The sequence below is a fragment of the Chenopodium album genome, chromosome 18 (genome assembly GCF_948465745.1).
Source record: "Chenopodium album chromosome 18, dcCheAlbu1.1, whole genome shotgun sequence".
In the NCBI taxonomy this organism is placed as follows: Eukaryota; Viridiplantae; Streptophyta; class Magnoliopsida; order Caryophyllales; family Amaranthaceae; genus Chenopodium; species Chenopodium album.
This window is the reverse complement of record NC_137851.1, coordinates 46,563,699-46,579,172: the sequence shown is the minus strand read 5'-3', so window position 1 is coordinate 46,579,172 and position 15,474 is coordinate 46,563,699. Positions and strand designations below refer to the sequence as shown.

Here is a 15,474-nt window from a genome sequence, read left to right as displayed (position 1 = left end):
GTTGCAATGTTAGGCACAATAACTGAATTGAAATATACGTAGCAAAAGTTCTGAATTTTCTGTGAATAACACCGAGAATTCGAAGAGCATCTTCAATGGAGTTTCAGAAGTTCAACGGCTACTTCAATGGAGGAAGTTGACACTTTACCCTTTGGGGTTGATTTTGCCCTTTTTCTCCCCTTTATCTTAGGGTTTTCGTTTAGATTCGGCGGCATAGCCGCCGGAAATGGTGGTGTTGGTGGGAGATGGCAGATGGCTGAGGATGAAAACTTGAGCTCCTTTAATGGAGCTTGATGTGAGAAAAGGAGGAAGAAGGAAATAGCATGTTGTTTACAAATGGTGACCGAATGTTGCACGGCGTGAATTAACAGAATATTTCACAAACCTGAGTGGAAATCACAGTCAGCAAATAAAATAGTTTAAAATGCTTTTTCCAATGCAAATAATAACGAAAATGCCACTAGAGATACACTCCATGTTTCTCAAGAAGAGAAACTGGGGCTTGCCCATATATGGGTGGTTAATCTGCTGCAGGTTAGGTTTTGATTTGTTCAGTATATGGACCTATGGTAGTTGTCAACGAACCCGGCGGGCGGCACGATCAGCCGGCACGGCACACGGCCCGTGCAAAGTTATTTGTACAATTTTTGTATTATCGAACCCCTATGATAAAATAAGCTATAAAATTAAGTTATTTACCAATTATTGTACGAATTTTAATTATCATTATAAATTATTGTATTATCAATTTATCGTACTGGCATATAATAAAATAAGTTATTCATCAACTTTTGAGTTATTGGCTTATCGCACTCGTAAATTTTTTAATTATATGCATTGTTGCTTTTTGCTAAATAATACGGAGTAATATAATAATACAAAAACATAAACATAAATTAATATAATTATTTAAATATACTCATTTTTAAAGTCGTTCAAAATATATATATATATATATATATATATATATATATATATATATATATATATATATATATATATATATATATATATATATATATATATATATATATATATATATATATATATATATATATATATATATATATATATATATCGATTTTTTTAAAATTTAAAAAAAAAATTGAAAAAATCGGGCCGGGCCGGGCAGCCAGACACGTGGGTCGTGCCGTGCCGTGAGCTGGGGTGTGCCAAAAGGTGGCATGCACGGCACGGCCCGCCATGCACGAGCCACCCCCAAGCACGGCCCGCGGTGACTCGACACGGCACGATGCCCACCTTTAATTCAAACCATGGGCCTGACAATATACTCAAGCCATTAAATGGTCCTAAATCGTGGGTCTAGCTCTATTACCACGTTAAATATGAGTTTGGGCAGCATCCGTCAACGAGTGAGATAGTTCACTACATAAGATCAAAGGAGGTTCCATCCCTAAACCATATGACAATAGAAGATTTAGCCATTTAGCCTTATAAAGTGTTTGACTACTCTCTCAACTTTTATCAATGTGAAACGCTTACATGTGTTATTAGGTCATACATATACTTTGAAATAAAAAGCTATATACTAAGCTAATACTACCTATAATCTATAGGATTTTTTGACAATTATCACCTACAATTGTTGCTGTTTTCGCAATTACCACCTAGCTACATTTTTTTTTTTTAATTTTACCACCAACTATTTTTTAAAACCTTAAAACTTCTTACCTACTTGGCTCTGAATTGAACTCTAATGTCATGTGGGGCCCACGAACGACTTTCTCACCTTATTTCCCTCCTTTTCTTTCTTTCTCTCTCAATTTCTCATTCCCCTATATTGTACTCCTCTCAAAATCGAAGAAAAACTTCAAATTAAATTACATATTCATGTTAATTCTTTCACGAATTGAAGTTTTTCCCCAATTTTGAGAGGAGTTAATACAAGGGAATGAGAAATTGAGTGAGAAGGAAAGAAAGGAAGGGAAAAGGTAGTTAGTGGGTCTCACATAACGTCACATTTGAGTTGAGAGTCAAGTAGGTGGGAAGTTTTGATGTTTTAAAAAATAGTTGGTGGTAAAATTAAAAAAAAAAAAAAAAAACTGTAGGTAGGTGGTAATTGCTAAAACAACAACAATTGTAGGTGGTAACTGTGAAATTTTCCTAATCTATGTGACTATACTACTATATACTACTACTAAACATTATCTACTACTACTACTACTACTACATTATAACCTACTAGTCTACTACGTACTTCTTAGTTCCTACTACTACTACTACTACTACTACTACTACTACTATTATTATTATTATGTTTTGGATTATTAAAGATTAGTTTATAAAAGCAAATATTAAATTTATAAAAAGGGGTTAAAATAATAAATTGTTCATGCACAACTAGTAAAATCGATATTTTGTGTCTATAGGTTAAAAAGTATTTGATTAGGATTATTAGTTTGTTGTAGGAGGAATTTCCAGTTCGTAACTAGGAACCCCGTGTTTGTTTTGCAAATATTGAGGTACGTACACGTGACTAGATCTTTTATAAAGTGACTTATATATGCAACGTGATTTACATGTTAAGTGATTTCGAACCATGTTTGAATGATTATGAATTACATTTCGGCGAAGTATGTTTTAATTGTTTGATCTTAAATGTTTAAATATTTTAAATGTTGATTATAAACTTGTATTGATATTCAAGATGTTTAAAAAAAGAAATTTTTATTGTTTAACTTATCCCGAGTATGGGATATTTATCAGATTTATTTATTGGATATTTGGATTTATGACTCTCACTATGTGGAGATAAAATTGAAGGTTATGGGCTATGTATGACCTAGTCTTTCCCCTTAATAGCACGTGTAAAGGAGTTATTAGGTTGGGGGGTATGCACACTTAGGTGGAAAAATGATTTACGAAAATGAGGATTTAACCATATTCTATTCTCTTCGGAAATATTATTGAAAGAGGTTAATTTCGGAAATTGATGCATTTTATGAGAATTTCTATTCTTGAGAGGTTTGAATAAACTATGATTTGTTAAAGTCAGATATTTCAAAAGCATGTTTAATTAACTAAATTGATTTCACATGTCTAGCATTTGTATATGTACTTAGCATTTTGGCTAATATGTATTTCTCTTTTATTGTGGCTTGGACCTACTTATCATTAATGATGAGTAGATAGGTGATGGTGTTCAGACGACATGAATTAAATGCTGCATTGGGAAAGATGGACGGTGATCACCTAGTTCAATTTAGTAAATCTAATGTCAGTGTTTTAGTTACTTCGGAAATGTCTTGAAATATTATTACTATTATTAATAATAAATGATAAGTACTTTTCTTCCGCCGCAAGTCTCTGTTAAGTCTTACGCAATCACGTGGCGGTAATATCCCTAAGTTACTCTCTAAATCATGTTTTACAATAATTATTATTGGAGAGTAATTTGGAGGTGTTACATGACATAATTAATTTGTTAGTGAAACGAAGCCCTTTATTACGAATTGAATTATGTTAGTGTTTTTTTTCCCCTACGGGATTAATAATGCTATTTTCAAAAAATTAATAAGTTGATTATAAATCGTGCATCGCACGAACACTATACTAGTTTGTGTTATATTTCTCTAGAAACTTCTCTATCAGGGGCGGAGCTACAGGTGGGGCTGACAGAGGCCTGGCCCCTGTAGCCCAAACCTGTGGCCCTTAATTTTAATTTTATTAACTGGCCCCTGTAGGTTTTTAGTATATATCTTAATAATTTCATACAATAGTTGTTGAAATTCTGGTAGCTTAGTGGTAAGTGGGTTTACAATTTACCCCTAGGTTCCAGTTCGATTCCTACCTTTTTTTTTTTTTTTTAATAATATGATTGTTATAATCATGAAATAAGAAGCTCTTAATTTAAAGTGAGTGGTTGATAGTCAACAAGTAAACACTGGTTTTATACATAAGAAAATAAATTGCCAATAATTTTAACATGTAATATATTATTATTGACATTATTTTAATTTGAAAACTCATAAATTGCGATTTGGGAAAAAAAAAATTGTTATAATAATAAGCCATATATTTATATAATCATTCAACTGTCGGCCCCCCTAGCTTAAAATTCCTAGCTACGCCCATGTTCTCTATTTCAATTATTAGTAATTTAAAATCCGAGCATGTCTCAGAAATTATCTAGTGTACAATAAGTCACAAGTTTCAATGTCCCTACCCTAAAACCCTAAATGTAATACCCATGTGGCTTAACCCATTTGTCTCAAAAATTATGATCCAAAAAAATTCACGGTTGTTAAATATTTTTGACAATAATATTACAAAATATAAAGTATAAAAAGATATTTAGAAATATTTCATTTGGGTATATATGGAATACGATTGTTAGAGTGGAAATACAATATCATAAGGTACAAATAGTTTACTTAAAGATTTTGCAAAAAAAAAAAAAAAAAAAAAAAAAAAAAAAAAAAAAAAAGTAGCGAAAAAGACCGGAAATTTTTTTACAAGGTAATGACAAATGTCATTTATGGATTTACTTTTAGTACGGGTTAATAGATAGATAGATGGACTGTTGGACTATATAGGTATGATGGGATATTAGATTTAGAAAATAACTTTGTTAACAATGTTGGTTTTTTTTTTTTTTTTTTTTTTTTTTTCCTAAAAAATAATGATGATTAAGATTGCAAAAGAATAAGCCTTGAATTTGGACACTAATTAGAAGAAGATTAATATATATATTGACAAATTATTTTTTTTGGAAGATATACATTGACATATACTCCGCATCATTTATACCTGTCAATACAAACTATTAAGGTAAATTGATAATTTATGACTTGGTCAACTAGACATTACGTATAGACGTATAGTACTACATAGTATGACTAGATACTGTGGAACAATGGCAAAATTCAAAAAATTAGTTCAGATTATTTTCTTCTTTGATTTTTCTCTTCATCTTTAGTCATCGATCTTTACTGTATGAAGATAAAAAGATAAAACTTTCAAAAAAAATAAAGTTGTAAAGATAAAGTTGAACAATATGAACATTACTTTTCTACTAATAATTATTTCCTTTTTGATTTAACAAAAAAAAAAAAAAAAAAAAAATCCTTTTTCTTGAACATTACACGATACCCCGTAATATCTTTACTTTTGAAATTTCCCGGCTATAAATAGCATCAATCCTTTTTCTCTTTATATCATATCATTTGCCAAAAAGTGTGCAAATAGAGCAGAGTAAAAATGCTAGCAAAACACTCCCCAATTTTATTATTCGCATTTATTCTTGTTCATTCTCAATTAAAATGGGTAGTTGAAGCGCAAGTAATTCCTCCAAATTTCGACGGATTTGTGCATGGAAATTCAAGGCAATTCAACCCAAACAAAATTCTAATTGAAGCTTTCTTTGATCCACTTTGCCCTGATACTCGAGACTCTTGGCCTCCTCTCAAACATGCCCTTCACCATTATGGCTCCAAACTCTCTCTTGTTGTTCATCCTTTTCCTCTTCCGTATGTCTCTAAATTACTTACTTTTATAAGTCTTTGCTTTCGTTTTTTCGTGTTTATTATTTATTATACTCCCTTTGTTTCCAAATACCGTTAACCTTTTCACGATCAAGGTTTTATAAATTTGATTGTAAGCATTACTCCTATGTAAAGTCTTATGAGTTCTACGATTTATTGTTAGTGTTACCTTTTTATTACAAGGTGATGAAATGATGATAGATGATATTTTAATATTGCATATCCTTAGTTTGAATTTATTTATAAATGCCTGCAGGACTAATAATTTTGTTTCAATTGTTGTAATTAATGCTACGTACTAGTCAAAAATATGTTTTGGAGACCGTGCAAGATCTATTAATTGTGGATTGTTTGTTTATAAGTTCATACTTGCTGATATACTCCGTGTTAAATAGATTGAAAATTTTCTTGTAAATGTATTTTAGGTACCATGACAATGCGTTTGTTTCATCCCGGGCAATTCATGTAGTTAACGAATTGAACAAATCTGCGACATTTCCCTTATGGGAAAGTTTCTTCAAGGGTCAGGTATGTACATTCATGCTGGCTCTATGTGTATTTTTTGCCACATTGGCAGAGTGTTATTGTAAACGGAATTTGTTCTCCTTTAACAAACTAAGCTAACTGATCATCCGTTGGTTGTGGTTATTTGAATTGGTTACATTAGGTTAATAGGTTATGCTTTGATACTCTGCATCTCTACACATTTATCAAGTTTTTATTTTATGAATACTTTTGCCGATTTGAGCACTGTACATGTATAAATTTTTTTATATATGGCCTTATACATCCTCTATCATTCTATGTTATTATGATGTATATACCAGTATACTACTATCTTAGTCCAAGCTACTCTCAAACTCTCTCATAGCTTGTAGCTGTGAATTATGCTTGTATATTATGCAATGTTACAACTTGTTTATATCATGGATATAATTTAGCTGTAAAAGATACAGTACAAATGTATACCAAATATATATATTTGGAGTATTTGACTAATTGATTTAATGAATTAAGCCTTTTTCTGAGTTATGTACTTAACTACTTGTCGACTTATGTGGTAGAAGATATATACTCTACCAAATATATGAGTAATTGGATTACCAAAATGTACCAAATTTTTCGCATCTTTTTTCTTCCTATTAATTTTTTTTTTTTTGGTGTGATTTTTCTTCCTATTATCAACCATTGATCATGTAATCTTTGGTTTAAAGACTTGGCAACAATTGACAGTATATACGGACATGGACATCTTTATTATTTCTGATACATACCGGAAATGTGTTTGTAGGTTTGAGATAATATACATAATTAAATTGCTGTTTCCTGCTAACTTTAGCCTTCCTATATGCTATATGTAATGCAGGAACAATTTTACAACGAGAAGACTAGTAATTGGACAAGAAACGAGGCCGTTGATCACATAGTAGACTTCGTAACAAAAACCGTAGGTGAAAAATACAAGTCTGATTTAAGATATGGTCTCAATGATCCGAATACTGATAAAAAAACAAGAGTTTCGTTCAAGGTACATAAACCAGTAAATTTCCCATTAGATTTTTTCTTGTTGATCATAATTACTGTCTTAAAAGTTCGTTTTCTGTATAACGCTCATTGTAACTCTCTATGCTTTGCCGGCAGTATGCTAGTTCACGGGGCGTGATTGGAACACCATCTTTCTTTGTCAATGGCTTTGCATTACCTGATGAAGGCTCTGCTATAGACTACAAAGCATGGAGGAAGGTTATTGATCCACTTGTTTGTTCAAAGAAGTAAGATGAATGAGTGAACTAGGAATTTTAGTATTTCAAGTCTATGTTTATGTAGAATCATCTTCTTTCTATTAGCTAAAACAATGTGGCGGAAGAACTATGTAAATAAAGACCACTAGCTAGTCTTTTGCACTAGGACATTTGAAATTATGAAAGTTTTTTAAAAGTTTATTATTTATCTTCGCTATTGTGGAACAATTCTTGTGAATGATTTGAAGTTTCAACGAACACATACGAAGTACATACAAGATTGAATTGAGAAAACATGCTAAGAGTTTAATCTTTATCTACATTGTATAAGCAGGCAATCAGCTCACTCCGCTCACCAAGGCATAAGTTTTGAAGTGTGTAATTTCAAATGACTTTTTATGAATCATAATAGTTAGAGTAGTGAGATTGAGAGATAGTTCATTTAGTTAGCGCTCTTCTCCCGGTTTAGGGATCAGCATCGAATTGACTAATGACATAGTTCAATAAAACCAACATATCTTAAATTACATATTCTAATAAGTATTATATTGATCAGACTAATATTTTTGACCAAGTATTTAAATGAAATGTATCATGACTCATAAGTCATAACACAAGGCTTTCTTTCTTTTCTGTAGGATGGTTACAATTTCTTACAAATGATACGTGCTTCTTGTCGCAATTTAGACTCATACGACATACGCATGCATTTATATACTTGTTACCTTTCATGTTTCGTGACAATAGACTCTCTTAATTTTATTTTATTTTTTTCGTTAAAGAGGCATTGGATCATAAGAGACGTAGGAGGAGAATCTTTATTGATGATTACACGAATTTGGTTCATGTAGCCGACTCCACTTATGGGATAAAGACATGGATTGGTTGATTGAGCAATAATTCTTTTTTTTTTTTGGGTAAATTAGCAATAATTCAAGTGCTTATGTTGGCTTTATACCAAATTCTAAAAACGTTCAGATCCTAAGGCCTGTCGAAGCGCTCAGCTTCTTGTGCCATGTTAGGCACTCAGGCTTGTAGCAGTCTCTTGCTAGGACGCACCTTTTTCATATCTTGTCAAACTGGTCCGATCATGCCCAACTATACTCCAGTCTTCCACAGTTCCACGCCATCTTATCTTCTCAGTCCGTATCAAATTAACTACATAGGTCAATAAAACCAACATAGCCTAAATTAGATACAATATTTTAATACGAATTACATAGATCGGACTAATTTTTTTGACCAAGTATTTAGATGAAATGTATCATGACTCATAAGTCATAACACAAGGTTTTCTTTCATTTTTGTAGGAAGGTTACAATTTCTTACAAATGATATTTACTTCTTGTTGCATTTTAGATTCATACGCATGCATTTGTATACTTGTTACCTTCCATTTTTCGTAACAGTGGATCCTCTTAATTTCTTTTTTGGTAAATTAGCAAATAATTCAAGTGCACAACCTCGCAAAGATTGTCTTGTTGTGCTTTTGTTGGCTTTATACCAAAATTTAAAGATGTTCACATCCCAGGGCCTATTGAAGTGCTTAGCTTCTTGTGCCATGTTAGGCACTCACGCTTGTAGAAGTCTCTTGCTAGGACGTACTATTTCATGTCATGTCAAACTAGTCTAACCATGTCCGACTGTGCTTCCACGCCATTTTATTCGTAGTATGACCCTAGATAAACCTAACATTTAAATCGTCTGTTCAATATCAAGCAAAACTAACATGCTTTAATCCGTCTACAACCTAAACTACTTTAACTAAAACACAACATCTAACTTGAATATGACTCGACATGAGCCTAAACTGTATCCTAGCAAGCATATAACTAACTTAACTTGGCTTGGTATTGACCATGGTGTTTCAATAAAAAAGTAAATAGTAGTATGTATATTTGCACCAATCTTAAAACTTGGCAGTGTTGTGTTTTTTTTTTTTGAATGAAGTATAATTTTAATTATGCTATGAATTGATTTAATCAATTAAAATTGAGTTTATTATCAAAACACCAATTATGATCAATGATAAAAGAGAAAGATAAAAACTAAAATTAAATCGGTTGATATCCTATATTACATGGTCTTGCTCTGATGGTTAAGATTAAAGATGTATATACAATTGAGCCAATTGACTACATGGTCAAATCTCCCACCTTTATCTGTAATTTATACTTTATAATGAATAATGTATATGTAAATCATTCGGGAACTAATATAAAAAGAGGGAGAAGTGTTTTTAAGGCGAATTTTTAGAGAGAGGTGTTTTTGAAGTTTGAACCAACTTCAATTCAAATACAAATTAGGTTGAATCGGGTCAACTTTTGACAAATACATACATAGTATCATGAGTTCATGACTCAACTCACAAGACATTTTACTAGTGGGGTGTGTGATTGCTACCAGTGGCGGATCCAGGATTTTTAAGGTGCTGGGTCACTGTCACCTATATCGATCATCACTCATCGACCGCATACCGGAGGTGGATGAATTTTGTGATAGACGATGAGTTTTTGGAGGAGGATGCTTGGGACTAAAGAAACTTGTTATATCATATGTTTTTTATGAAAATTAAGTCACAATTTCAATTTAATTACAAAATCCAATATTGTCAAAAATAGATTAATTCAATCTTTTTGCAACTTATCTATTCTATACCCAAGTGGTTTTTAGAATATTATAGCCAATTAAGTCACAATACCCAATTTAATTATACAAACATAATATATACAACACAAATTAGGAAAACCACTTAATGTAATGTCTCAACAACACAAAACATAACAGCATTGAAGGATAATCAAATTAATCACATGTTAATCAAATATCATAAGTTCATTATCATTTCAAAAGGAAAACCAAAAAAAAAAAATATTCTATTTCTAGCTAATGCTACTACAATGAATTAAATGAAAAAAGAAGGAAAAAATTGAAATAATCACATGAAAATCAATAAATCACATAACCATAACATAGGAAGGAAAAAAAAAAAAAAAAAAAAACAAAAAGATAAAAGGAATTCCAAAAAAAAAACAAAAAAAAAAAAACAAAAAAACAAAAAGATAAAAGGAATACAAAAATTACAAGTCTTAAGGCTCGAACTCAAGACTTGTGTGGCTAGGGCCTTGCTAATTGGGCTTTGTCCCAATCCCTCCAACCACTAAGCTACAAGATTGTATTGCTAAGTTATAACCAAAAATAATGTTTATATCTTATTTTCTAATAGGTGCCATTTAAAAAAAAAAAAAAAAAAAAAAAAAAAAAAAAATTTTCTGCTAGGTCACGTGACCCAGCAGGACCAAGGCTAGATCCGCCACTGATTGCTACAAATGACGCGTGCATCTTTGTGTTGTGCACTTGTGCGCATCTACCGATCATTCATACGCATGCATTTGTGTACTCGTTACCTTCCACACCTTTTGTTTTCCAATTTTCTCGACCATAAATAGCATCCAACTCGAACTTAGACATAATATTGTCCGACAGATTAGAGAAACAAAATGCGGGCCCAATTCACAATTCTTTCCTTTCTTCTTCTTAATCTAATTATTACAATTATTCATCCCCAATCAAAATGGATAGTTCATGCTCAATTAATTCCTGCAAAATTTGATGGATTTGTGTATGGAAATCCCAAGAAATTCAACCCAGAAAGTATTTTAATTGAAGCTTTCTTTGACCCTGTTTGCCCAGATTCTCGTGATGCTTGGCCTCCTCTCAAACAAGTTCTTCATTTTTATGGTTCTAAAGTCTCCCTTGTTGTTCATCCTTTCCCTCTTCCGTGAGTCAACCCTTTCAATTTTTTTTTAGTGTTGCTTACATTTTACGAGTAGTGTTTATCAATGGCATTATTTTCTTTGATTTTCAATTTGATTGGATTTGGCTCGTGTTTTGTATGATGCGTCACACACTCAATTGATGTCGGGTTCTTATTGCCTTTATTGGGAATTGATTGTTAGATTAGGTTAAAGGGTTTAATTTGAAATTTATTGACCAATAATCCCAATTACAGTACTGATTTTAAAATTGATAAAAATTAAAGCAGTACATTAAGAGAACAATCTTCATTGATTATCTTACTAAAGGAGTATGAGTCAATGTGTTGATTTCTGACAAAATTTTTACCAAGTACAATAGGATTTGAAAAGGCTCCAATTGCGCAAAATTGACTCCTTAATTAGTCTAGGGGACAGAAACGGGGTATCTATCCTACACTCGAGTGTAAAATTACGGATTTTAAGATGGACATTGTATACTACTACGTATATAGTACGTAGTATAAGAGATTTGATTTCCAGGTGACTTACAGGAACATTTTCTTAGAGAACACGAAGTGCTGACATGAAATCTTTGATAAGGAAAAACAATAAGTCATGTTTTCTTAATCTTGGTAGTTAGTACCATGATTATGACTTTATGAGCATATGTATCTTAAATTATGAATTTTATTTTGATCAATTCGTAGACATATTAGGTTCTTTAGCTCAAAATACCATTTTATTGGTATAGGTGTTTTGTCAGAGCAAAATCTATTGGAATTTGGAAATCGTCCCCCTTCAGATGTCTTAATTGTGATATTGATGCTATTGCTATTATATTTCAGGTACCATGATAATGCGTTTGCAACATCTCGAGCATTGCATATTGTTAATGAATTGAACAGTTCTGCAACATACCCCTTATGGGAAAGTTTCTTCAAGGATCAGGTAAAATGCTCTTGATGTTTTTTATTTATTTATTTTTTCTTTATATGTTTCTTGAATGCAGTCTTATATGTTGTTTCTAGTATGTTTTTCATGATTAGTCCAGCTCTCTGCCTGAATTGTAACTGTTTCTGCATTGTTGTTTTTGAATAGTTTTAATATGTGTTCTTCAATTTGAGACTTTATGAACGACGTTTCCTCTCTGGAAACTTGGAATTGTTTGTTGTGGTCTATTAGCAGTTTTAGCTATTTCAGGTGCAAAACTGTAACCATTTGAGGTTGTAACACTGATGGATCTGTCATTAATTATCAGTGTTTGGCTCATTGGCTATGCAATGTCTGGCTCAATACTTAATGTCTTCATTGAAAGTTCATGTCTTTTCCTACCATGGCTGGAATGTATCGCCTGCTTGATTCTGTTGTGAAGTTGAAGCTTAGAGAATTTTAGTAGTAATGTAATATGTACAACCAACCAAATCTGCTTGAAACAACTAATGTGATTTTAAATTGTTATCTGTAAGATGTAGTATTATGCTGCTACATGTGATCCTGCACCCTCCCTCCCCTCCTCCAAATTAATGACCCAACTGTAGGAGTTCGAGAGCATCAATGTGTACTATGATTTGTTGTTTCTTGCTAATTAAGCCTTGCTATATGTGTGATACAGAATAAGTTCTACAACACAGAGACTAGCAGCATGACAAGAAATGAGATTTTAGATCACATTGTCGACTTTGTAACAAAATCTGTAGGTCATGCCTATCACTCTGATGTAAAATCCGGTTTCAGTGACAGGAAGACTGATCTCAAAACAAGGGTTTCATTCAAGGTATATAAGCCATTAAAGTTCCTTAAACTCTGACTCTCTTGTTTAAAATCACTCTAATCCCTGTCAAAAGTTTGCTTTCTATATTGTGCTCATTGCATCTCTACTGTACATGCAGTATGGTTGTTCAAGAGGTGTCTATGGAACTCCGGCTTTTTTTGTGAATGGCTTTCCTTTGCCTGATGTTGGCTCTCCAGTAGATTACAATGGATGGAGGAAGGTCATTGATCCACTTGTTAGTTCAAAGAGGGAATATGAATATATGTAGTACAAATCTGAAATCTTAGTACCTCAGCATTGTATGTTTGTCTTTAGCCATCTTCCGAAAGCTATATCCTAACAATGTGGATGGGAAACTTCTCAAAATATGTACATCAATTCCCTATAGCAGATTGTCATGGTTGAAGTTAGTTTCCAACTTGAATGTTTGTTGTACCTGTTATATTCTACCTGTTATTAAAGTGCCAACTCTCAAGTTTTATCAAATGACTAGATTGAATAAATTGATTGTTCATTAAGGGTCAAATCTGGGTCGACTGCTTGGAAATTTTAACAAATGAATTGTGAATACTATGTAGGAGTGTAGGACATCTAAAGTTGGAGCATCACATTCACATAGCTGAGTTAGACAACTGGGAACTCGAGTTTAGTCAAAGGGAAGATTCAATTAAAAGTCCTTTTTTATGTTTATGTTGTACTAAGGCACTCTAGTGAAAAGGGTTTTTAAACAACTCTTTGAAACTTCCACTAAAATTTTGCTACAAGAACATACTATGTTTTATTCGTAGATCGTACTTGGTATTCATCTAAAGGATTCAGTAAATGATCAACTAATTTATTTGCTTAAAGTCTTCAGATAGTTGGTTAAAGTCTCGAGATTTCGTACTCAAGACTTAAGATTAAATCTTTTCTCCATTGTTTGCTTATCGGCTCTCTTCACACCCAAAAAAAAAAAAAAAAAAAAAAAAAAAAAAAAAATAGCATCAATTATTCATCTAATGTAGCAAACATAATAAAATCTATAGTATATATTAAAAGGTGATCCTAAAGAAGTTTAGGTGTCACGTGGCGCTCCCCTCAAGGCGTTTCTAAAGAAGTTTAGGCGCCACGTGGTGCTCTTTTCATTTACATTCCATGTCTAAAAATAAATAATGAAATCTATACTATGTATTGGTTCTTATAAGATTTGAACCCACAACCTCAAGTTTAACTTCCAACATGTTTTTGTTCACATTTACTGAATTGAGCTGAACTGAACTGAACTGATTGGAGATGAACTGAACTGATTGGAGCTGAGCTAAAATGAATATTTTATGAGAGAAGGAAATTAGGAGCTAAACTGAATTGAACTGAACTGATTGGAGCTGAACTGAACTGAACTGAAATTAAGTAAATGTGAACAGACCCTTAGTCACTAAGCTATTACCATATTACATGTCATTCAATAAAAATTAAATATTAATAAAGATTTTTAGCATGGAAATAATGCAGTAACTCGGGATATCGCCCTGGCCTAACACTAATTATATTAATTACAAGTTTGGAAAAAAAAAAATATTAATTATAAGTAATAAGAAACGTGTTTAATTAAGATGAAATACGATACTTGATTAATGTATGAGGCATCAAAAAGTTGCGATGAAATAAGGATTTTTGTTTCAATAATTGAGACTGATGGCATATATTGGTAGGGTTGTTCATCGGTCTAAGATCGGACTGGACCAAATCGAAAATTTTAATTTTAAGAACCGAAGACCGGACCGATTAAGCTAGGACCGAACAGAAAAAATCGGACCAAAACCCGGACTAGACCGCTTTGGACCGACTTTAGAATTTTATTTAAAAAAGGCTAAATTTTTAATAATATTGTAGAAAACTCGAAAAAAGTACAAGAAAAACTCTACTATAGCTTTTTTTTTATTTTTTTTTTAATGTTAAGTACTCCCTCCGTTTTTTTTAAATGCATCACTTTGACAATTGCACTGTTTACATACCATGGTTGATTTAATTTTTTCACCTCTATGAATCAAATAAATGTTTTTATATTATATATCATTAGATTAGTCATAATGTCTAGTTTCGTAATATAATTTTGTTACAATTTTTACTAATACACAATTAAAGATTTTAATGGTCAAAGTTGCGTCTCGGCAAATGTGCCAGTCAAACTAATGCAATAAAAAAAAAGGGAGTATAAAAAAGCTCATATAATTAAAGTTTTCAAAGGTTATTAAGAATAATCTTAACCATTATCTAAGATTTTATGCATAAATTTAAGGAAAAAATCGGTCCTGTCCAAGAGTGGTTTTAATGGGGTTTTGGATCGGAACAGAAAAATAATATTTTAGACCTAGAGACCAGGCCGGATAGTTCGGTCCGGTCCGATCTGGGTCATTTTTTTGGTTCGGACCGATTTTTGAACACCCCTGTATATTGGTATTTGAATTTAATTGAACTTAATTACTTATTATACTCCCTCCGTCGCTTATGGCCAATTTTAAGTCCCCAAAATGATAGTCCCATTTGCTTTTTTCAAGTACCATTAATAATAATTTTTTTTCAAAATTCTTTTCAATTTGCAACAATATTTGTGCAAATCTAACTTTCTCCTGTAAATTTTGTTTTTTCATGTACTTTTATTACTTTTTCTCTCTACTTTTTTGCACACCCAATGTAAATTTACCTTTCCAATGTACTTT

General features: G+C 32.0%; 2 protein-coding genes across 2 annotated transcripts; both read left to right on the top strand.

Annotated features, from left to right (window-relative positions):
* Positions 1-5,175: 5,175 nt before the first annotated feature.
* Positions 5,176-7,454, top strand: LOC145590958 (uncharacterized). The gene is made up of 4 exons (XM_081647340.1): positions 5,176-5,489; positions 5,930-6,032; positions 6,871-7,032; positions 7,146-7,454. Exons 1-4 carry the CDS (start codon positions 5,221-5,223, stop codon positions 7,278-7,280), a joined length of 669 nt encoding a protein of 222 aa, XP_081503466.1. The 5' UTR covers positions 5,176-5,220; the 3' UTR covers positions 7,281-7,454.
* Positions 7,455-10,686: 3,232 nt separating this feature from the next.
* Positions 10,687-13,289, top strand: LOC145590957 (uncharacterized). The gene is made up of 4 exons (XM_081647339.1): positions 10,687-11,027; positions 11,850-11,952; positions 12,617-12,778; positions 12,894-13,289. Exons 1-4 carry the CDS (start codon positions 10,747-10,749, stop codon positions 13,041-13,043), a joined length of 696 nt encoding a protein of 231 aa, XP_081503465.1. The 5' UTR covers positions 10,687-10,746; the 3' UTR covers positions 13,044-13,289.
* Positions 13,290-15,474: the final 2,185 nt, after the last annotated feature.